The sequence below is a fragment of the Anastrepha ludens genome, chromosome 3, assembly GCF_028408465.1.
Source record: "Anastrepha ludens isolate Willacy chromosome 3, idAnaLude1.1, whole genome shotgun sequence".
NCBI lineage: Eukaryota > Metazoa > Arthropoda > Insecta > Diptera > Tephritidae > Anastrepha > Anastrepha ludens.
Genome location: NC_071499.1, coordinates 112,004,172 through 112,029,895, shown reverse-complemented (window position 1 = coordinate 112,029,895; position 25,724 = coordinate 112,004,172). Strand labels below are relative to the sequence as shown.

General features: G+C 33.4%; 1 protein-coding gene across 3 annotated transcripts in view; it reads left to right on the top strand.

Annotated features, from left to right (window-relative positions):
• Positions 1 to 25,724, top strand: part of LOC128858799 (serine/threonine-protein phosphatase 4 regulatory subunit 2) — a 39,198-nt gene that overhangs the window by 6,960 nt on the left and 6,514 nt on the right. For all 3 annotated transcript variants that reach the window (XM_054095303.1, XM_054095302.1, XM_054095304.1), the window contains one exon: positions 20,902 to 21,090. In XM_054095303.1, coding sequence (XP_053951278.1) covers positions 20,902 to 21,090 — 189 coding nt within the window. The remainder of the gene's footprint in view (positions 1 to 20,901; positions 21,091 to 25,724) is intronic.

Below are 25,724 nucleotides of genomic sequence, written 5' to 3'. Positions count from 1 at the left end.
AGTTTTCAACCGATGTACGGCCCTCTTTGAACGATTTGTACCACTGGAAAACACGTGCACGCGATAGAGCAGAGTCCCCATAGGTTGTCTGCAACATTTTTAAGGCGTCTGAAGCCGTCAAACAAATTCTTTGTTCAACTTGAATTTCCATCGTTAAATTCGAAGAACACACTCGAGCTTGACTTGTTTACAGTAGCACAGAAAACAAACTATGTGACATATCACGCTGAAATTTGCCATGTAAGCTTATAACAGTCCTACCAAAAAACAAAAAATTTATTTTTGCCATGTCATCCGCGGACCGTTTTATTGATAACGTCTCGTTCATATTTGAGCAGAAGGTATGTTAACTTTTTTTAACCAGTATGTAGATATGAAGCTCAATTAGAGAAAAATTCGCACAACTAAATTAATACCTCGATTGTTTTGCTTTTGATAGATATGCAGAAAAACGCGCCAATTGTCGTAGTCCTACGACAAAGTGCCGTTACAATTATGGTGAAAAGATTTTTAAATTTTTTTTGGCAAAAGAAAGCTTGGCTTAATTGTTCAATTGTAATAAAAAGACACGTATACTGGAAATTATATATTTTGCCGCTAGGCCCTTCTGGCGGTTAAGTTAGCTTTAGAGTTCGAATTTTTTTTAAGTTTTTGGTTGTTTTTTGGTATTTTTTTGGAATTGTTTTTTTGTGTTTGATTTGACGTTTTTTTGGAGGAGTTGGTACTTTTTCTGTTTTTGTTTGATTTAGTATTATCACGTTTTTTTGTTTGATTTGGTTTTTATGTATGATTTGGTATTTGTTTTTTTGTTTGGTCTGGTATTTGCTTTTTATTTTGATTTAGTATTTGTTTTCTTTTAATTTTTTTTTGGATTTTTTTTTTTTGGTGTTTTTGTTTTTTTTTTAGTATTTTGTTTTTTTTTTTTTGTCTGATTTGACTTTTAATTGGTGAAGTTGGTATTTTTTCTGTTTTTGTTTGGTGTTGTTTCCTTTGGTATTTTTGTGTCAGATTCTGTATTTCTTTTGTTTGGTCTGGTATTTTTTTTTGTTTTGATTTAGTATTTTTTTTTAATTTGAACTTGGTATTATTATTTTTTTTATTTAATATTTGTTATTTTTTATTTGTGTTTTATTAATTTAGCTTTTATTCGTTTCTGTTTTTTTTTTGTTTGGAATTTTTATAATTTTTTTTTTATTGTTTCATGTTTTTAATTTTTTTATATTTATTTAATTTTTTTTTTTGTTTTTTTATATTTATTTAATTTTTTTTATTTATTTTATTTTTTTGTTTGTTTTTTAGTCGTTTGGAACTCCCCTAAATATTTTTCATCTCCGCTGCGTGCAAATAAAAATAAACTCTGACGTGTCTGACTATAACTTTATTCATTGAAATTAGTCCGCAAAAATTTACCAATATTAAGGTGTGTTTTTTGCTATTGTAAAAACAGGCTGAATCAAGAATCATCCTACACTTTTCACTTTCAGAATAGCTCCGGCGCGTCAGAAAGTAGAAAAGTAGGAAACACGATTTTGGGCTTTAAATGCAGTTATGTACTATCTTCAGATATTAATTAAATTTTTTTTATAAGATCGTAACAACATCTTAAAGTATAACTCTTCGCTTTCTAAAGCTATTTTGATGCATAAAACAATTTTTATTTGTCTCCCAACTTTCGCATATCAATTTCTTCAAAATTTTGGATCAGGGAGTTGTGTTTGGAGGCAAAGAAAATGTTTATGATAGTTAAGTTTAATTCCCTTGGATGGGAATTTGCGTTTTCCAAAAACAGTAGAATTTTTCGTTTCTGAGCTTAGAGTAACTTCAGGTATTGTGATATGGGAGGGTAATGTGATATACCCGCTTACTTTCTGAACTATACATGTTTCAACAAGAAATTTTTGTTGAAAATATGCATAACGGAGAACAACCGCTGCAGCAGAATTATACATGCTGACGAATGCTTCGTTTGCTCTCATTGCGAAAAATTTCATTGAGTGATGCGGTCGTAATAATTTAAGTGCGTACTTTGCAAACCGATTGGTTAGAATTTAACACAAATTTTTTTAAAAGAATATTTACTTTTCCATTAACGCGAGTCTATTTAGCTATAGGCCAGGTAAGTTTTTAATAAAAACTAGCGGACCCGACAGACTTCGTTCTGTCAAATAGATTTTGAATGTGGCAGTTTATACTTCGACCTTGAGACGTTTTTACTCTGCTGACCCTCACACACCGCCCTATCATCATGGTGACGGTTCTGTTCAGGAGAATTAAAGAAAAGGGTCAGCTTGGGTGACCTAAGTATCTTCGCTTCCACGAACTTTGGCCACCCTTTTGTGACCCACTAAAAACCCCTACTGGGATATTTGCCAGAGGGCTTCAAACTAAGAGGAGAACTTAAGGTTCAAACCTGATTGAAAAATAATCTAAAGAGATAGTGGGGACCTAAAGGTGACAAATATTTATAAAGTGGGTGCTTCAATGAAAAAACATAGGGATAATTAATAATTTATTATTATTATTATTATCATAGGGTTAACAACCGATATAATAAAGAATAATGAAATAAAACGTGTATAAGTATTTTCAGTAATCGCTTTATTGTAAATCAAATGAATCATAATTATTAACAAACATCTGTTTTATTATTATTGTGTAGTGCTTTATATTATACAATGTTTTTGTTTGATTACCTGGTGAATATACAAACAAATCTGATGGTTTTCCAACACGGGGACTGGCAACATATAGGGTGGGCCATGTAAAATTTGCTTTTTAAATGAAAAATAATATCCTTCAAATGACTGCCACGACTGGTTTTACAGTAGGCCATTCGATCAACCCATTTTTTAACACATTTTCGATTGTTTGGGCTCCAATTTCATGAATGGCAACTTCGATTTCGTGTTTTAAAGCATCAATCGTCTCTGGATGGTTCGCATAGCATTTGTCCTTAACGGCTCCCCACGTAAAATAGTCCAACGGGCTTAAATCACAGCTCTGAGGCGGCCAATTGATATCGGAATTTCGGCTGATTATTCGGTGGCCGCAGTAGCCGAATGGGTTGGCGCGTGATTACCATTCGGAATTCACAGAGAGGTCGTTGGTTCGAATCTCGGTGAAAGAAAAATTAATAAAAACATTTTTCTAATAGCGGTCGCCCCTCGGCAGGCAATGGCAAACCTCCGAGTGTATTTCTGCCATGAAAAAGCTCCTCATAAAAATATCTGCCGTTCGGAGTCGGCTTGAAACTGTAGGTCCCTCCATTTGTGGAACAACATCAAGACGCACACCACAAATAGGAGGAGGAGCTCGGCCAAACACCTAACAGAAGTGTACGCGCCAATTATTTATTTTTTTATTTTTATTCGGTTTTCAAAAATGGTAGCCAAAAGTTGGAGTGTAACTTTGGCAGTGTGACAAGTTGCACCGTCCTGTTGAAAACAAAGGTCGTCTATGTCATCCTCTTCAATTTTTGGAAACAACTCGTTCAGCATGTCTCCGTAACGCTCGCCATTTACTGTAACCGCGGAAGAAGAAGAAGACTCACCACTTTGGAAATAGGTTTTCAATATTTCCCAATTTTGGTCAAGCATTTCGTAAATGTCAAACCTTTAAGTAAATTATGAACACATTTGACATGTCATTTGTGTTACCATTCTCAAAAAAATAGGTGGTTCAAAAAGCAAACGCTATATGGCCCACCCTGTACAATTGACCATGTGAGAAACATGGGTTTTCTAGATTAGTTAATAATGTTTGTCTTTTGATCTTTTTAAAATATGTTTATCTGTTGTTATTCTTAAAATATGTTTGGATTTGTTCCGCCCTGCATAATTATTCTTAGAATTTACTTAACTATTTTTATTTATTATTTGTGAATGAAATCATTACTTAACTCGTTCTGAAACTAAAACAAAAGAAAGAATATTGCGAGGCCAATCAAATCTACAGCTCTTACATTTTTTGACTTTTCAATTTGGTCGGGTTCACGATATTATCACTTTTGTGTGAACGCATTAGATCCTCCAACGCGAACACACACACCCACGATCGCGCCCACACACACGAACGCGCAATATTTGTATGGGAAAAAAGAAAAGGGCTATTTTAGGATTTTCCTGGAAATTATTCGAATTTTTCTCGCCGTACAAACCATCCTTGGACTTTCAGGAACATTTAAAAAAAGGAATTGTTAAGATTGGTCCATGCGTTGTTGAGTTATGCGCTTACCAACACATTTTGCGATTCATTTTTATATTATAGAAGATGAAGCGGAATTTTTAAAAACAAATTCAATTTGAAAATGTTAAATTCGGCTAATGTGATATAGCCTTTGTCGCGCAATGTGATATACCATATTACATTAAATGTACAACTCATTGGCACCAAAAAAAAAATGATGTATCATACTTTGCTATATTTTGTTAGGTCATGCCCAAGGAAGGCGATATTCGAAAGTTGGATGCCGAGAGTATGAGGAAAGCCATTTTAGCTGTTAGAGGAGAAAAGATGGGCATACTCTTGGCTTCAAAAACATTTTGTGTGCCATTTGCAACGTTGCAAAGAGCCGCTCGCAGTGACCGATCTATAGACGATATTTTGAACACGCCATTAGGACATAAACCCGTATTTAACCCAGATTGAGAAATGGAATTAGTAAACTATGTTAAGGATGTGGAGTCGCAGTTTTGTGCACTCACTCGCAGTGATATCCGCTCTCTCACGTTTCAAATAGCGAAGCGCAACCATATTGACAACCCATTTTCTTTGATAAAGGAGTGCGCGTGTAAGGATTGGTTATATGGCTTTCTAAAAAGGCACAAGTCTGAAATAAGCCGACGAAGTGCGACAGGATCCTCAATGGCTAGGATTAAAGGATTTAATGTGGAAAGTGTTAACAAATTGTAGAGCTTATTGGAGAACGAGTACGAAAAGTATAATTGCGCTCCAACGTGAATATGGAACGTGGACGAGACCGGATTGTCTATTGTTCAAAGTAGATAGCCAAAAATTTTGGCGGCGAAAGGAAAAAGGCAAATTGGATGTATGACGTCAGCGGAAAGAGGATCACTCATTACCGTGGTGAACTGTATGAGTGCAGGGGGCTTTTGTTTCACCCTTTTTTTATTTTTCCCAGAAAAAAACCTTCTTCACTGTTAATGCGACATACACCTCCCGGCTCCGATTTTTCTTGCCATATATCCGGCTGGATACAAATACCAATAATCACTAAATGGTTTGATCATTTCCTACGGTTCAAAAATCCTTCAAAAGAAAACCCAGTGCTGCTCATTTCAGACGACCACTATAGTCATACGCGAAATACTGAGGTTCTTGACAAAGCTCGTCTAAATGGTGTTGTAATTATATCTTTACCACCGCATTATACCCACAAGATGCAACCTCTCGATAAATCGTTTATGGGGCCGCTTAAAACGCATTATAATTACGAAATAAGAAGACATATGAGAGTTGTGTTGAGTTGTTCCCAAAAGCATATATTAGGGTTCAAACAGCTCAGATAGCAATAAATGGGTTTAAGTGTACTGGAATTTATCCTTTTGATAAACATATATTCCAAGAAGCCGACTTCATCGCTGAAAGAGAAGATCGATTTCAAGAAGAAGCTTCTCTGTAAGCAAACTTAGAAGAACCGATCGCCAGTACTAGTAGCGCAGCTATGAGCAAATTTATAACACCTCGGGAGATCTCACCACCGCCGAAAATAAAACAGCCTACTAGCTCCAGAGGTAAACGATCTGCTGCGTCGGCAACAACAACTTCGCCATACAAAGCATCTTTGGAGGAGAGTATAAGAAATGTCGAGAAGCGAAGGAATAAGCCACTTAAATCCCGTAGCGGTAAGAAGCCTAAAAAACCAAATAGGTTCTTCGAGCGAATCTGAAGAAAGTTTGCAGCTGCCGAGTTCAGATGAAGACCCTTGGATAGAGGCTCCACCTACTAATGACACGGTGTGTGCTTTTTGTAATAAGGTATTTGAGATTGACGAAGGCAACCCAACATAGCTATCGTGTCTACAAAGCGATTTAGTTTGGGCACACAATAAATGCCTCCCTAAACGGCAAGCTATTTTTGTATGCGAGTCTTGTAAGCCATCTTAGAAAATTAGGGCTCAAGATCTCTTCAAAACTGACTTATCTATCTATGTATTTTATTTGAAGTTTTTGTTAATTTAGTTAAAGAATTTTTATAAATTATTTAAAGATATACATCCGTACATATGAATAAAATGTTTGTTTTTGTTTGAAGTTCTGAATAATAGATGAAACTATAAAAAAATTTCATGGGTCTTACTTTTGAACATGTTTGTTAGGGGCTTAACTCTTCCAGGAGTATAGGCGTGTAATGTGATACTATACATCACTTTACCCGAATAGACTATATCACATTATCTGCCAAATTTTACAAACCTCCCTTTTCGACTATTTTTGATTTCAGTAGAAAATCTGCCGGTTGGCTGAAAATAGAATACTCCAAATTCAAAATTAGCTACACAATACATCAATACACTGTATTAAGGGGTTAGGTGGGTTTCAAAAGCTCAAAATAGGTACATTTTTATGAATTTTTTTTTTATTTAATCAACAGAATATTTCATTCCATCAATTTAACACATAAAAGATACATATTTTATAAGTAGTTTGTGAAATTTTCATTGAAAAATTTTGAAAATTAAGGCGTGGACACGTCGTCTCCTATGACCCCTCAAAAAAAAGTTCTCTCGGCGTAGTCAGGATAACTCATGACAGATTCATCTGAAATTCAAAAACAAAAAATTTTCTGTTAGTAGATGTTTCAAACTCGTGCTTGGACGAAGGGAAAAAAAAAAAAAATTACATTTTTGGCGGCGTTGAAAACAAAAAACCCTTATTTTGAGTAGAATTTGCACCCTTCATGCCCTTGAAAAATTACTTGGAATAGAAAAAACAAAAAAATTCCTTCGTTCAAGCACGAGATAATGTTATTTTGAAGAAGTGTGCAAAATTTGAAAGAGATCGGTTCATAAGTTTTCGAGAAATCGTGACTACCGATTTCAAAAATGTAGTTTCAAGAAAAACGCGATTGAAACGAACAATAGCTAAGCAGCTGCCTCGATATACCTGCCAATCCAAAGGCTATATCTCTTAGAATATGACTCGGATCGTTTTAAAATTTTAAAGGAATATTCTCAACATATTCAATTATGAGATAAGCAAAAAAAAAAAATTCGATTTTTTGAAATTTTGAAACCCACCTAACCCCTTAAGCAATTTTAAGCAAAGCAAAGTTTGAAATTATGGAGTAATAGCAGAAAAAGGATTACTTATATCACAATACCCGAAGTTACTTTACAAATTTATTTCTTTCTTTCCTTTAAAAATGGTTTGAAACATAGTTGTTGTTGTAACAGTTGACTACATAGCTTGAAAAATAGTGTTCGTGTCTGGTTATTGAGACGATATTTATAGTGAGATGTTAATGGAAACCTGCATCTGTGAATTTGCCCGGTTATAAGGGCCATCCGTAATGAGCAATTTTATTGTGCTTAATTTCGGACCCAGCAGGTAATAAACCTGGGGCAATGTGTGATATGGCTATTTGTTCCAAATTTTAATTGGTCTGTATAATTATTAGTGGGAAATATGTTTTCTATCTTTTATTTACAAAATGTCTTTTACAGGTATCTTAAAATTACATTTTTTGCCCCATTTTTTGCATGTAACATTTTTTTTAGTTTTAATATAAAAAACTTTCATACAAATTTTTATAATTGTACATATTTTTCTATTCACTAAAACTTATTTTTTTCAATTAATCTCAGCTAAAAACAATTAAATAATGAGAGTGTAATACAACATTTAAACATTTTAAATCTTCTAAAGTGCGCATTCTGAATCATTAAAGGTATTTAACCTTTTTCGATTTTTTTTTTTTTTTTACTCTTCATTAAATGAACACTTGTTGACATGCAATTATTTTCAATCTTTTTCGCACCTATTAAGTCATTACAAATGAACTAATATATAATTTTCTATAATGGTTTATTTCGCTTTTAACTGAATTGTTAAAGTAAATAAAAAAAATCTTAATTCTATACCAACAAAAATCTAATTTGCGGTATTCCACAGAATTTCGTATACATATGCATACATACTTATGCACACAAGTACATACCAACATACATACATTTGCCAAATATTGTGAATCAAGATTCATGAATATTTCACGAATTCGGTGTGCGTAAATTCCCAACTGAACAGAAGTAGGACGTAAACTTTTAGCGAGCGTTTTGATTTCTGCGAGAGAGAGAAGAGTGTGAAGTGCGGCTTGTTTTGGAGCTCGATGCGTCTTTACGTATTCAAAATAAAGTGAAAAATCTATTGAATTTAAAATTAAAGAAAACAAATACAAGGTGGCGCAAAAGTAACCTTGCGATGTTTTTTGGCTGTAATTTAAAAAAAAAGTGAAAAGCTTTGATTCTTCTTGTGGATTATTTTTATTTGGTCTTTTAATTTTTTTTTACATCAAGTCGATAATATGATGACATGTAAATGGCCGCCGCCACAGTTGATTGCCATTTGAGCCCTTTTTATGGCATTTTCCATCACTTTGGCCAAAACTTCCGGCGATAGGTCCTCACATTCTTGACGGATATTGTCTTTAAGAGCTGCAAGAGTCTGAGGCTTGCTGGCATAAACCCGCGACTTCAAAAAGCCCCACAAAAAGAAGTCTGGAGCGGTCAAATCAGGCGATCTTGCTGGCCAGTGCAAATCGCCAAAACGGGAGATTAGGCGCCCGGGAAATGCATCCTTCAGCACATCGGTTGTTGCACGTGCAGTGTGTGCCGTTGCACCGTCCTGTTGGAACCACATGTTTTCCAAACCCAATTCATCAAGTTGCGGCAAAAAGAAATCGTTGATCATTGCTCTGTAGCGACGTCTTCGAAGAAAGAAGGTCCGATGACCAGTAACTTTGAGCGGGTGTAATGGCTTTTCGTGGGTTATACGCGGATTTTCAGTGCTCCAGAAGCGTAAGTTTTGCTTATTTACCTCCCCGCCTCATCACTCATGATTATTTTTGATGAAAAATCATCTTCCTCTTGGTGGTGATTAAGGATGGCTTGAGCGTATGTTAGACGCGAATGCAAAACAAAATTATTCTGTACTTAAGTACATATTTTATTTACCAAAAAATTCTTGCTGGCTTTAAGGATGCAATGCCAATGAAAAACTCATTAATAATAAGAATAAAAAAATGTTTCACTTCAAATACTTTTAAGAAAACTTTGAAATTTTTTTTGTTTTTAGACACAGTTCTTGAAGTATGCACTTCCAAAAAAAAAAAAATTTATAGTTGTGCTCACAATAATAGCAGCGGTAAATATTTGAAAGTTTTGACAATTTTTTTATTAAAATATATGTAGTTTATGCTACAACAAAGGCAAGACGTATTCATTAAAGATGGCGGTACTAGATCAACAACAATGTTTTGTACGTTTGTATTGGTCAAAGCAAAGAATTGGCGAAGTAGAAAGCAAGGAATGAATTCGCCTTGTTTAATTCTCGGCTGACAACCACATGGACACGGCGAAAAAAAAAAAAAAAATGGCCATATAAAATTTTATACTTTATTTTCAAATATAAAAAATTCAACAAATTTTCAACTTTTTATCGGGATATATTTGAAAGTTTTGACTATTTTTTTATTTTTTAATTTATTTTTTTGTTTTATAAAAATATATGTAGTTTATAGTACAACAAAGGTTAAAGTGCAAATTTTATAGAAAATTATAAAAAATTCAACAATTTTTTACCAAAATTTTCAACTTTTTAATAAGAATTTTCTAAATAAAATAATGATCAAAAATCAATTCTTGAGCCACTTCAAACTGGTACACCATTATATGATACCATAGTTGAATGGGCTACAAAACTGCAAGCCCAGAATTTTTCTAAAAACTTGTTTTTTTTAATTTGTTGAGTTTTCTGTACACTGTTCTTGTTGTAGTATGAACTATATTAAAAAAAATTAAAATAAAATAAATAAGAAAAATAAATAAAATTAAATTTAAAAAAAATATTAAAACTGAGAAAAATTAAATAAAAAAAAAATTAACAAAAAATAAAAAATGAAATAAAAAGTAACGAAAAATTAAATGGGAAAAAATACAATAAACAAAAATTAAATAAAAAAATAAATAAATAAAAAAAAAATAAATAAAAAATATAATAAAAAAATTAATAAGACATTAAAAAATTAACGAAAAATTAAAAAATTAATGAAAAATTAAAAAATAAAAAGAATTAAATAAAAGAAATTAAAAATAAAATAAATAAAATGAAAAAAATAAAATGAAAAAAAAAATAAATAAATTAAATAAAAAAATGCAATAAAAATTAAGCCAAATTAAGTAATTAAAAAGTAAGAAAAAATTAAATAAAAAATAAAATCAAATATAAATAAAATAAAAAATATATATAGAATATATAAAAAATAAATAAATATGAAATAAAAAAATTAAATAAATTTAAAGAAAATTAAATAAAATGTAACACAAATTAATTAAATCAAAACGACCTGTGCAGATACTGCGAGGACGAAGATGAGGAAGTATCGAGCAGACATTTGCTGTGCAGTTGTCCCGGTCTAGCCAGAAGTCGACTCGCTCTTCTAGGCTCTCCAACAATTGACAGTCTTTCAGTACTCTCGAACCTGAAAATCGAATCTCTCATCAAATTCTCGAAACGAATTAATATATTTGACCAAAATCTACAATAAAAATCTCGGTTAGGTGGGGAAATCATTTAAAATAATGAGCTCTAGGGCAACACAACGGACTTGCGGTCTATGTGGCACTCCGATGTGGGGTCACCCTTAAACCAACCAACCAACCAACAAAATATATAAAAAATAAAAAATAAATAAATATGAAATAAAAAAATTAAATAAATATAAAGAAAATTAAATAAAATGTAACACGAAATTAAATAAGAAATAAAAAATTAAATACAAAAAAAAACATTAGTTAAAAAATTACATACAAAAAACTAATTACAGGTATCCCTTGTATAACGCGGTCTTATACAACGCGGTTTCGATATAACGCGATTTGGAAAAATTAGGTTTCAGTACAACGGGAAATTTAGGCTTATATAATGCGAAGGGGAAAATACATAATTATAAAATCTGGTAACACTAATTTGCGTACCACATATTTATAATATGTAATGTATTTTTAATGTAAACCGGGAATTACCCTTTTTTGCCTTAGATAGATAGAATAGATATTAATCTAGCACCTTATTACGAAATTGAAAAGGAGCTTAAAAAAACCACCCACCAAAAACTGATAACAGATTTTGCAATTATAAAACCAGTAGAAGAACCACAAGGTCCCAGAACGAGTTCCTTATCCAATAGCGAAAACTATGTTGATGAAATATCTTCTGATGAAGCTATTGCTCCCCCAAAACGCCCACGTGCAAATATCTTTGAAGACAGTGAAACAGATTAATTACCATATGAAGTTTGAAGAATAACAATAAAGTTTTTAATAAACCTTTAATTTGTTTTAGTTTGTTTTCAAATTTTTTGTTTTATGTTTTTAATTGTATTGTAAAGTCTGAACTTTAGTATTGTGTTGAAATATATGTGCATCTGTTATTTTGTACGTATTTTATTTAAAAAAGAACCTATTGGAACATAACCCCCAAATTTATATGAAAACTATGTTTTAGATAACGCGGAATTACATAACGCGCAATTCTTCTGGAACGTAACTATCGCGTTATACGAGGGATACCTGTAGATAAAAAATTAATTAAAAAATAAAAACAAAATTAAATTAAGATTAAAATAAAAAATTGAATAAAAAATAAGTGAGAAAATAACAAAAAAGTCAAATAATAAAAAAAAATAAAATAAATAGTCAAAACTTTGTTATTTACCGCGCTGCTATATTTTAAACACCGGTGTGTAATGAGAATAAAACTAAAAAAATATTGAAGAAATTTTCAGAAGACCTTGCAAAAATGTTAAAATTTTCTGAATGTTAGTTACATTGAATGTTATGAATTTTTAGAATCAGTTCTGGCATTGCCCTTAAAAAGTTCCAGAAGTAAACTTTTTAACCCTCAAAACAGAAAAAAGAATCAGAAATTAAAATTTAAGCGCGAATTCCGCATTTTCAAAGATCTAGGGCAGGTTAGATTAGAGGGACTGGTCTTAAAAATAATTCACTCGGTGCATGTTGTTGTAAAAGCCGAAAACATTCGCCATATGTTTTGAGAAGTGCTGCTTAAGTGGCTGTCCTTAGTCGGATATATATAAATTCGAATTGATCTGGTAACGTAGACGATGTAAGCTTACAAAACACCATGGCTGCTGTACTGTCGTGAAAAAACTTTTGTTCCACAACCGTCACGGAAGCAGCAGCATCGGTTCGGATTACACCCAAAATACTCCATGACGTGACTGATCTGGGTATATATTTTTCGATTTTAAAATGGAAAACTCTCAATAAGAGTGCAAGTATATGTGTCCATTTCACGTTGTACAAAATGCAGAGGCGTGGCCAACATCAGACAGTTAACCGGCTCTCAGTGGTTTTGAAGGAAACAGTTTGTATGCTGACGTAACCGGCGTTATTATATTACATTTTTTTGTTGACGAAAATCCTGAGATAGTGTTGGTGATATACAAAGAAGAGCAACGCAGCACCCACTCATATTACTTCGTTGTCGTCTGAACAACGATTAATTGGATGAGTATGTGCATAAGAGTGAAATGAACGGGTGAAATTCTGCTGCCGAGCCCCAATGGCGTGGCAGTCGAAGATACTCTCACAATTTTGCTACGGAGAGTAATTTATCATCTTTGTATCCAACTGGTATACTTTTTGCATGCCCGCTGGAACTTTATTTCTACAACGTATCTGGTGTTAATAGTCTTACATTACCGATATGTCTTATGGTCTGGTCTTATCGATAATAATACTTGATAGATTTGTAGTAGTTGCAATTCTGAAATATATTTTGGGGAAATCTGCGGAACATTATTAAAATGTGTCGGTGTCTCTATTTTCAAAACATTTTGTCTTCTAAGTCTATCGTTATTTGACCTCGATGCGAACACTTCTCGGGGGCTTTGTAATGACTTTACAATAACAAAACGGTAGTTATTGTTCAGACAACTTGGGGGACTGTTGGTTAGTAATCATTCATGTTTCAAGTCTCTGCATGCAGTCCACGTACTTCGCTAGCATTGGATACGAAGATATTCAATAATATCCTCCGGTTTATTCTTAGATCGAGTAGTTTCAAATAAGTCTCAAAGAGCAATGGACAGTATGTAGTCTGAGTGGCATTTTCTACAATTTCTTGCTTGTGGTTGTTGCAACATTAACAGCTGCCCGTCGTCATATTTCACCACTTGGTTCATATCCTTCTTGATTACTTTGCGGTTAATATTTCCACTAGCTTCATACAACATAAATCACAATGTTAAGTCCTGCTTCCATCATCTCTGAAAAGTTTTAACTGGAAAAAATCAAAAACGCCCAGTTACCATAAAAATAATAAAAAAGAAACTAAGTACATACAATAAAATTAAAAAAAAAAAAGTAATAAAACTCAAAGCTAAGTGAGCACAATGAAAGAAACCCATAAAAGCAAAGTAGCAGCAAAGACTTTTGGTTGGCAAATTCCAAGTTTTTCAAGTCTGAATTCAAAGTCGTACCATACCAGAGTCAGTGCTCGTAGTCGGCTCGTTTAAATGCGTTCATTCGCATCTTTTGTTAAACTTCAATTACTTATATACATATTTTTTTTTTTGTTAATTTTCATTTACACATTTTACCTTTTCTACTGCTCCTGCTTTTTGCTTTTTACTGCTGTTGAAAGCGCGGCGGCTTAAAAATGCCAGAAGTTAAATGCTTAGCTAGTGAGCAAAATGAAAATTATAATAAAACGAGAACCGAAAATATGAAGAATCTTTGTTGAAAACGACTGCGCAGCAAGCAAAAAATAATAAGGAATAGGAATATGGAGGTGAAGTGAATTTTTTTCTGCTTTTGCTAAAATTTTCTGCTTTGATCGTCAGCAACACTAATACAAATGGCAAAAAACTTGGTACTATTTTTAGGTCTTAATGCCAACAAGAACAACAAGAAGACAACAGTACTCAACAAAAATATAATCAAATAAAAAATATATACGACTGCATTAACCAAGCGCAGCAACTACAACACAAGCAGTAGTCAGCAGCCAGTAGCAGTCGTAGTGCTCGTTGTGAGGAGGCGCTTTCTCATACCAGCAGGGTCGCTTAGACGGACATTCATAGAATACAAAGGATGATCAAATATAAGTTTTTTTTGAAGAAAAGAAATTAATGAAAGAAAAAATAATAATTTTAAGAAATAAATTAGCAGAAATATTTTTTTTTTCGGATTTGGCGGTATGGCAGCTTTTTGTTCTTGGCTCTTCCCAGGATTTCTAATTGAGAGCAGCTCACAGGCTTTCGGACTACCCAGGAGTTTTTAAACACGAGATTATGATAATTGCATGCGAGACCTTGTGCTTTCAAAACTCGCTTTCTTTATAAGCAGCCGAGTTACGATTCCGAGTTAGATCAGCAAAATTAACCAGAAATGCGTTCAAGTATGTTGAATATCTCTAAAGCTCCTTAAACAGCATAGCTTCAATTTGTTCTGGGTTTTTGGACATAGTGTTTCGGAAAATGAGGAAGCAGACGATTGCGCTAAGTATAGGAGGTCTCAGACAATACTTGAGAAATCGAGCACTAGTATAAGAGTAGAATTGGAGCAAAGTTGCCTGTTTTTACAAGATTAGGATATGGCCAGAGAAGCTACTAAAATAGTAGGTGGTCTAATCTAGTTAAGGAGTATTGTAACGCTCGATAAGTGAAGACCACGGAGCTTACTGAGGCTGACAAATGCAAACATACGACCTCTCACGGAAAAACGAATGATGTACTGGATTATAGGTCACTCGACCTGCCCCTCATAACATTTTCTGTTAGGAGCTGTAAAGACGAGGAAGAGGTAGAGTGTATTTACCACTTTCTGTGTGAATGCTCGCACTTCAAAGAATGCGCTTCAGATTTCAGTGAGAAGACTCTTTGAAAATTTGGACACTCCAACCACAGACTCGCTGAAGGTGCTCATTGATATCGCCAAAAACTCGGGATAGTTTAAGGAAATGTGAGAATAGTATTTTGGCCACCGTAGCCGAATGGTTGGCACGTGACTACCATTCGGGAGTGCGTAAGTGCGTATCTCCGTGCATGAAACAGCAAAATCATAGAAAGAGTTTTTTTCTAATAGCGGTCACCCCTCGACAGGGAATAGCAAACCTCCGAGCATATTTCTGTCATGAAAAAGCTCCCCATCGATTTAACTCTATTTAACTCTTTTTCGGTGCTAGTTTAACTGTGGTGAATTTTTCAACCCAACTTAATCCTGCAAATATGAGCATTTAATCTTAGTTTACCTGGAAAGAAAAACTTGTTGAACTGAAAAACAGGCCCTAAATCTAACCTTAAAGAGCAAACAGTTTTTTTTGGACTGAAATCGATTTCCTTATGTGTGGCTGGCGGTCGCAGTTGGCTTTATAATTCTTTAAATCAAATTTTCCAGTTCTGTTCACTTTGTTTCTGACCCTTCCTCATGCATAACTTGGTGCATTAAGCCTCAAAATCATGTCTAAAATATTAGCATAAAATCCATCCTTCAGTACATTTCACAAAAGAACATTTTAAAGATAAAATTAAATAGCCCCTAAGTGGCTTATTGACATCGCCGAGGCGGCTAAAACATAATTATTTATACTCTTATGACTAAACACCGTTTTTATTTGGACCACCCTGTATACATCGCCATATGTATGTTTAAGTATGCATGCATACAGCGATAACCACCGTGGACATTAAAAGCCAACAAGCGCAACAACAACAACAACAATTACGAAGCACATGCTCTGCATAGACTGCTTAATGAAAAAAAAAGCCAAAAGCAGTAGGCAATCGCAGCACAGAAAAAAAAACAGTGGGGTGGTAATACTACGGATTCATGCTCAGCAGGCCGATTGCCGGCTCTCAGCCACTGGAGTTGTGCTTGGTCTTGTTAGTTTTTGTTTTTTCTACTAAATTTTACCTTATCATTGTTGTTGTTCTTGCTGCTTGGTCTGCGAGCCTTACTTTGCTAACGTCGCCATGCGCCTTAATGGATTTGCACTTTTTTTGGTTCGCTGCTGCTGTTGCTGCGGTGCCAGTGATTTGATTGTTGGTACTGCTGCTGGTTGTTGTTGTTATAAGTTGACGTTTAGATTTTGCCGGTTTTCATTTTCAACTTAAATTGACTGAGCAAAGTAAATATGTAGGTAACTACTCGCAAGGTACACATGGCTACGTACATATGCATATATACATACATCTTTATGTATGGATGTGTGGATGTATGTCTTTCAGTTTGTATTTACGTGCTTCTCCTCCTTGAATGATTTTTCTTTTTGTTATAGTCATTGCAACTGTTGTTATAATTGGTACCGCTGCTGCTGCCGCCGCCGCCGCTTTGACAGGCATTGTTGTTGGATTTATTTTTTGCTCTTCTTTTTAGAAAATTTTCGGTTACCGGCCTTTTAATGGATTTTGTGTGCCTTCAAACACACACATATGCGCAGCACCATGAGAACAATGAATGTATGCATGCATGTATGTGCATGTTTATATGTGAATACCCCAATTTAACAGCAGCACAGGAATAAATGGCCAACAATGCGGCCGTCTCCTCAGTCGTTTTGTACTCTACATATGGTATATATATAACATATATAATTTGGTATTGTTGTTGTTGGGTTAATAATTATTTCTTTGCAACAGCCTTTATTGTTGGTGCATCTGAGCTCAAGCATAGCTTTTCTCACACTCTGGCGCATAGCAACAACAACATAATACTATTAAATGCATACACAGTGAAGTAAGCAAATATTGCTGTGTTTGTATTTACGTGGCGTAGATGTTGTCTGACGACAAGTACATATGTACATAAGTTATTACGTGCTTGCAGCTGGCCAAAACCGGCTGGAACTTCAATTTGTTTTGTTCATTTTGTGCCCTTAATCTCCCCATCTTCGCATGCATTTGTATGTCGAGTTGTATTCTCTTTTCGCAATGACACTCAATTCAAAAAAAATTGGAGGTGAGAGAATACCTAAAAGAGATGTAGATTTCTTTGAACTTTTCATAAAAATGAAGGAATTTGAAAATGTTGATGAATTAGTGTAACTCAAAATTAAATTTTTAATCATATCAATCTATTTTACTTACGACAGTGGGTGTAGGAGGTATGGCTATGAAATAACGTGACTGATGGTATATGTACAATATTTTATTTTGTTTTGATTGCATATTGACATATTTGTACATAGGTACATGCGCCGACCCATGGGAATTCTCCATAGTTTGAAATGGTCTTAAAAATCTTCTCAAATCAGCTCCTTTAGTTTAGTTGTTGGAACAGCATAAAAAATTCCCCAAAGATTGTTCATTCGAAAAAATTGTAGATTCGAAACAATCAGCGGGCAATGTATTTTGTGTTTTTATAATAGCGGTCGCTTTTGGAAGGCAATGAGAAAGCTTCTGATGAAAACATCTGCTATTTGTAGGCGGTATAAAACTGTAGCTGTCTCCATTTCTCCATTTGCGCAACAAAATCAAGACGAACACCATAAATTTGGCCAAATACTTAAGAGAGGATATATGTATGTACATACATATACATAACAACAAGTGAAACCAAGGAAAATTAAGTTCTCCATTACTGCTAATTAGTATATCTGTACTACCGCAATTTTAGGCAAATCCAGTCACCTCTTCGAATTACTTGACACCTAGTTGGGTAAATTTTCGAAAAATATTAATACAGTGCAGAGCATTAATATTATATGATGAAGAACTAGCAAATACAGGCTGTATTTTTGCGAAAGTTTAAAAAATTTATTACAAATATATAGGCAATATTTTTACTAAAACACAAAATGGACTAAAAAGTAGGCTGAAAAAAATGTTTATAATAATGAATAAAATTAAAATTTGTTTAAATACAAATAAAATAATTCTATTAGTAGACTGAAAAAAAAAATACATAATTAAAATTACAAACAAAAATATGCATCTATTGTAAACTTATTTTGAGTTCTCTGATTTTGGTTAACAAAAAAAAGTAAGAAATAGAAAATAAAATATTTAAATTTTTTAAATACAAATAAAATAATTTTTTAGTAGACTGTCAAATTATATAATTAAATGAGAACAAAAGTACGCTTTGTATTTTGAGTTCTTTAATTTTTGTTAACAAAAAAATAAAACAAATCAAGAAAGTTATATCTTTTCTACTTGATTTTTTTTTATTTTTAGAAAGAAAATACATAAAAGAAATTGAGCCATTTTACTTTTCTTATTTAAATTTAATCTTATCATTAAAAAAATAGATGCATGTTTTATTTAAATTTTTCCTTTAATACTATAAAACAAATATTGGTTAATACTGATGGGGATAAAAGTATGACGATTTCTTGCTTAACTTAATTTAGAAAAAAAAGAAAATATATTTTTTGTCTACATTTTAATTGTTTTTTAAATGTTTGCTTCATTCTTCCCACTTCGTAAGAATTTGTTTTTATGATAGTGAAAAGGTTCAGGAGTTCTATAGGTCTACTGTTTTTTTTTATTATATTTTGTGTGTCTAATTTCCGATGTATTTTTGTATTGCTGAATTCGATTATGGGGTCTAAAAGTGCCCATCACGGCATGGCTTGGAGAAAAAGCCCCATCACATGTTCTCCCGGGTATTTTTCCTACCCCTCCTTTTCTCAAAAGCATGACGCACTAGACTTTAACCTATGCTAATGTACCTTAAGCTAATGTACTGGCAAAGGCGTTGATTCCTAAAGCATTCTCAATGGAGGCTCAAATTGAAAAGACTTCATATTTAAGGGATTTAAAAATTTATCAAGGCTTTGGGCAAAAAAATATTTGAATAAAGGTTTCTCACATGGCGAATAAATTGAGCTTTACTAACCCAGCTGATAAAATCTTTCTTACTTTAAAGTATCCTTTAATGATTTTCTTAAACTTTACGCCAAAGGGTCAAGAGCATATTAACTAACCTTCAAAAATATCGGTCTGAGACGTGAACAATTTTCTGAGAGAATCAAAATGTGTTTATCGGCATGTTAAAGAGAGCTGTAACGTTAGAGATTAATTGAAAAAACATTTCAACTATTATAAATTTCTTCCATACTGCAGAAATATTTTTTAGGTTTTTTAGCCGTGAAACTATAGGCTCGGCCTCACTTCAGCATAAAACAATACGCTTGAATCATGTGGTAAATTTGTAATAGCAAACAAATAAAAAAACAAAAAACAACAAGAAAACAGCATTTAAAACTACTATCTTTTTGAACTTTGCACAATTGTTGCATGCATCTATGTAAAATTAAATAAAGCAAGAAGACACAGCAAAGCAGAAACTAGAAATAACGAAACCACTTAAAATCAGCACACTTATACGCCTCCAGCCACCAGTCATCATACATTTACATGAACTTACATACAAATGTATGACTGGTCATTAAAAAAACAATATAAATAAAAATAATAAATACATATAGTAAAACAAAAGAAATATAATAAAATTTGCATGGAATTGCACGACGGCGCTATGAGTATCAACATCATTGCAAAAACGAGCTACAAGAACGAGACAAATTCATTCTTCATGCTCTATTATAATAAACGCCATGTAGGCGCTCTCACAAACCAAACATACCCGTATCCATACTCATACTCATATTTATTGTCATATACATACATATGTGCATTTGTTGTTGCCACATTTACCGGCTGCCTATGTGACGTGCTACCAATTGATGCTTGTCGTCGGCGTTGTTGCTGCTGCTGGTTGCCTTGCCGGCGTGTGCGCTCATTTGCTCCCGAGTATTTCCCCCTTCTGTGAGTGTCGTTTGCTTATTCGTGCTCTATGCGAATATATGTATGCATGCCCATGCTGCCAAAAACAATGCAAAACAAAAAAAAAAAACACCCAGCAGCCAGTCAACACACCGAACAAAGTTCCATCCATCCGGTCTGCTATCATTTAAGCTTTCATTTTATATGTCTCTCTGGCACCTTTTTGTTTTGTCATAACAGTCTTCTTGGCTAACTGGCTGACTGACTGGTTGGCTGGCTGCCGTTTAGTGCGTCTCATCATTCGTTTTTTGCATGTGTTCGTTTTAATTTTGCGCATTTGCCGGTTTTGGTTTTTGGTGTTCGTTTCGGTTAAATACCTCGTGCACACGCGCAACGTTATGCCTTAAATCGCTCACTTCGAGTACAATAACCCCCCTGAGGCGTTTTTTTGTTGTTGTTGTACATACATGAAAATATGTATATAACTCAACAACATGAGATTTTATAGTGACTCTTTGGGTATCGGTTGACGCTCTTTCTCTTTTTTTTTTGCATGCTTAAATAATGCTTGTTGTTGTAATTTTTATACACACATGTTTGTGGTTTTATGCGATGTTCTTTCAGCTGTTCTTAATGGCATTCATTCCAGATCGACCAACCAACCAACCTTTGATTTGTATTGGTGTGAGTGCTCTTACTATGGGTTGTGTGTGTATTTGAATTTAATCAGCTTTGACAAGAGCGAATTTTTTTGCAATAGCTCACTCATTCTTTACTTCCTTCTCCTTTATTTATATTTTCATATACGAAGTACATTCGAATTTATATCTTTATGTGCTTTTCTTTTAAGTAAGCGAGCGCTACTATTTATAAAAATAATGAATTAAAATGTCTCTCTCTTTTATTTTGCAGAGATTCCTCATTATCCGAACGTTGATCCTTTTAATTATGAGAGCATGAAATCGTCGCTGTTGGAGCGTCTGGAATTATTCAATGCTGCTCCATTTACCATTCAACGTTTGTGCGAGCTTTTGATTGATCCGCGTAAACAATACAGTCGTATTGATAAATTTATGCGCGCTCTCGAAAAGAACATTTTAGGTGAGTGTTCGTTTGGCGTAAAATTAAAAAAAAAAATTAAATATTGAGTTGAGTGTAGTGTATAAATATTGGTGACTTGAATAAGTTATCTCGGTTTCGCGATAAGTGAAGTTCGTTTAGTCTTTTTCATAAGGCAACACAGCGGCTGACTTTGCTACGCAACTTCTGCGCGGATATATTTGTATTTCTATTTTTTTTAAGTGTAAAAATTACCTAAATTCGTGGTAAAAGAAATATTTTCTGGTAAGTTAGGTTAAGATGTTAGACACACTTGCAAGGAAAAGAGAAAACGTTTTCTGTTTGTTTGAAATTAAAAAAAGTTCCTTATTTGTCATTGTTTCTCAGTTCTCATGAAAGTATAGTAATTTTGAACAGTGAAGAGTGTCAAATAACCGATTTACAGCCAATCTCGTAGAGCGCCAGAAAAAAATGTGCTTTTCAGCAAGAATGATAGAAACAAGATTGCGCCCATCGGAGCGTACGTGTCGTCACGTTTGCTGAGTTGTGCAGTATTGCCAACCATTTGCTCTTCGCAATAAAATTAGCTCTTTTTTATACCGAAAATGCGAAAATTTTGAAGTTTCGTGTTTGTTTCTTTTTGCGTTTAATTTAAAGCTACCGAATGCTTCAATGCTATCACTAGTATAATGCTTCATACATATAAAGCTCGTTTTTCGATTGAAGGCATTTCCTCGCCGGCAGAAATGCATCCACTGTTTGCAGAGCGCCTCATCCTTTGGAAATATATATATTAATATAAAAAAGCTTATATCACACGCTTTATTGAGGTTCTTACTAGCACAACTTTTCACTGCACATTTCATGTTTTCTTATTTTTCACTTATACGAGTACACTTTCACGAATTATCTTATTTTTGCGTAAATATTCACTAAAACGTTTGTTGCCGTTTGTTCTTATTAACGCACATTTCAAAGAAGAAACGAATATTCATAAACATCAACAATAACCGCAATCATGGGCAATGTGACCAGATCTCTGAGAAGATTTTAGTGCTAATGAAAATTTTTTTACTCTTATAAAATTTGATAATTTGAAAGTGCAAATTTAATTTTTGGCTCCATTTAAGGTTATGCAAAAATATTATTTGCCCCGCTCCCAACTCTTCTTAAGATTGAAAACCTTTTTACACATTTTAAAAAGCCTTTGAATTTGTTGAATGCGAATTAAAACCATAGAGGTGTAATTGTTTCTTCCGGTCATAAATCTTTAGTGAGACATAGGACATTAAGAGTTGTATTCATTGTAAAAATAAGCCACAAAATACCAGAAAATACTAAAGAAACCATACTGACATTTTTACAAAAAGAGTACCTTATCTAGTTAATATACATAACTTCAAATATAGCAAAAAAGCCGTTCCCTTAACAAAAGAGTCTCGTTTAAGAAAAACCTCATAAATTAAATTGTACATAAGCATGACATATTTATTTAAAAAAACGCACATTTTAAAGACAATTTGTCACGCATACAAAGTTCTTTAAGTGATTCAATAAAAATTTGTTGGGTTATTTTCTTTGAATGGGCATTTTAATGCGTTTTTATATCCAAAGCTAGGCAACACTGCAGTAGCGAGAGAGAGATTTGACTGCCGAAAGCAGAAGAACACCAACAACACCTGCACTCGCGGGCAATGCCACCAGATGTTAAAAAAAAGTAAAGCTAAATAAAACTGAGTGAATTATTTAAATAATTATTAAAAAATGTATATTTTACAAAATTATAAACATTACATTTTAATTAGAACAACTAGAAAAATGTCATGAAGAAAGAACTAAAACTCCGAGACACAAAATAATAAAAATAACAAAAAAAAAAGATAAATCAAGTTACGAAAATGGTAATCTGGCCATACTGGAGCTAAAATCACGTAACTAGTTGTCAAATTCGCTGAGCGCAAAGTAACGGGACCACGATGGGCGCCATCTCATTATTCTTTGCATCATGGCTTTTCAGTGCGTAAAGTACCTCCTTATTGCATCACTTGAAAAAGAGAAATCGACGGAATTAGTTAAAAAAGGGAAAACTATACTCTCTTAAACTGACCGATGCAACTTTAGCGAAATTAAAAGTGGATTTTTTAAATTTGTTTGCTCAAAGTAATTCTAATTTATTTCACTAAAAATCGTTAATTTTTCTGTTCTAAAAGAAATGTACTACAAATTCCAAGTGAGCAACAAATACACCACAAATATATTTAAAACAAATTTATATAACGATCGGTTGGGCCGTTCGGTGATTTGTTACTCATGGGCTTCAGAAATATTGTTCAGTTAAAAACGCGCTGAAAGTGCTGAGAAACCTTCGGTTAACTCTACAATTCTCAAGCCACCCTTAGCTGAAAAAAAAATTTGTCTGTTATTTTCTTTGTTCTTTGAATTCTTATTTAATGGCCAAAAGCAAATAAGAAAAAGTTTCTTTTTTTTTTTTGGGAATTTAAAAAGTTATATTGTTTGTTTTAAAATAACTTTCATGACGTAAATAAAGGAAATAAGTGAAGTAAGTTTTGGCAAATTCGTCATCGAAAAAGTTTTACTTACATACAAATACTACTTTTTTAGTAATATTTATTTAATATTTCCGGTCTGGGGCACTTTTAGTCTTGTCAGGCGCCATCTAGCGTTTCCATTGGAAAACTTGACACATTTTACCCTACATGAACTCAGAGCATTTTGATGTGTGCGCCACATTAGTGTTGTTCACAGTGGCTTTGAAAATATTTCTGGGCAAATAAATGGAACTAAACCGTGAACATTTTTGTAAAATTATTTTTCACAATTTTGGACATGGATTAGCCGGGCTAGAATACATCGATGAACTGAAATCACTACACGGTGAGCAAGCACCATCCTTTAGCACTGTGAAAAGCTGGTACAATGAATTTTCTCGTGGTCGTTGTTCGCTCACTGATGAGTTCCAGGAAGGTCGTTCAAAATCAGTTGTTTGTTGTGCCAGAAAATATCGGCGAAATATTTGAGTAAGACTCTTATACCAATTTATCGTGAGATTGACCATATTTGGGCATTAGTATGATAGCAGCAATAAGATTTTATATGGTCACCTTGTGCTGAAAAAGGTGTGTTCGCATATTGTATCGTACACAAACGGAAACGCGACTGGACAAACTGCTACAAAACTTTGTTCAAACGAATGCAAAAGTGTATTGGTATTGGAGAATATTTTGAAAATCGATAAAATCGTTTTCGACCGCCAATGTTAATTTTTCCATTGCTAGGCTGGAAATACTATATAAATACCTACCTATGTACAATGGAAATAATCTTTCAAATAAATTTGGGCACCCCTTTTTTTATTGGAATTTAATGGGTATTTTTTCATTCATTGGGTAAAGAATCTTAGACTTTCATGAAATTTTGACAGATTAATTTTGAAATGTTGATCTACTTTTTTTGAAAGTTCAAGTGGCTGCTAAGAATTTCACCAGCAGACACACATGGATCCGAAATCGTGCCCTTTGAGATACCACCTGGCTCCAAATAAATATATAAATAAACATATCTTGGCAACGCTGGAACAGTAACCATCTTGCTCGATAACTTTGTTGTTGCTTTTACATGGAATTTTTTCGTCAAGTTAGTCGAGCAGAAAAGTTGCAAATAGAAGAGGTCTTATTTTTTAAAAGAGGGGAAACATACAGATCTTCGAAGGATTTATTGCCGTAGATATTGGCTTAGATGATATAAAAATAAAATTATTTTGATGTTAAAAGTAATGAAGCAAAAATTTCATAACGAGCAAATAAAAGCAATATTGTTTTTGTTTTTATAACACCGATGTAAATTGCGCGTTACTTTTTTTTGAATATGCAGATCTTGGCCGAGTCAAAAGCCAAGGTCGTTATAGTAGACCCGAAAGTGGGGAAAACGAGAGCTTACATATGGATTCAGAAGGCATTGGCTTACCCGATTAAAAGTTTTTCATATTCAAAGAAATAATCTGATAAAGTTTAAAAACAATGTAATAAAAGCTTTGATTGACGGAGACCTTTGTTCGGATACAAGCGGCAGTGGGGTAAGAAGTGCTTTACACAAAAAAAAAAGAATTGAAGATAATCGGAATCGGAAGAAAATAAATACATTTTCTGGTTTATAAAGTACAACCCCATGTCCCAAAATTGCACAAAATTACCCGAGCATACTTTAGTTGGGAAGGCAAATGCCACCCAACTTATTTATCGGCAATTTTTACTTCCGTTTACTGCTTCTTTTGACCGTCGTTACATAATCTGGCTAGGTAGCATTTTAAATGTTATGAGAAAAGAGTCAGTTCCAATATAACCTCAAAAAATTAGTCGTTTCTCCAATATAACCTCAAAAAATTAGTCGTACCTTCAACATAACCTTAAAAAAGGCTGGCGAACGGTAAAGCTCTCAATTAAATAGGCGTTGATTTTTTTTTTATTTTTTTTTAATTTGGTAATGCATTGATTTCTATGAGGAATAAAAACGGAGAGAACTTAATCAAGACCCCAATAGATACATTTTTTATTCAGCGAACTATATTATACTTTATTTTAGAAAAAAAAAAATTTGAGTTTAATTTATTTTCAATTTATTTTATTTGTTTGTGTATGCTTCTTTTTTATGAAGAAAGT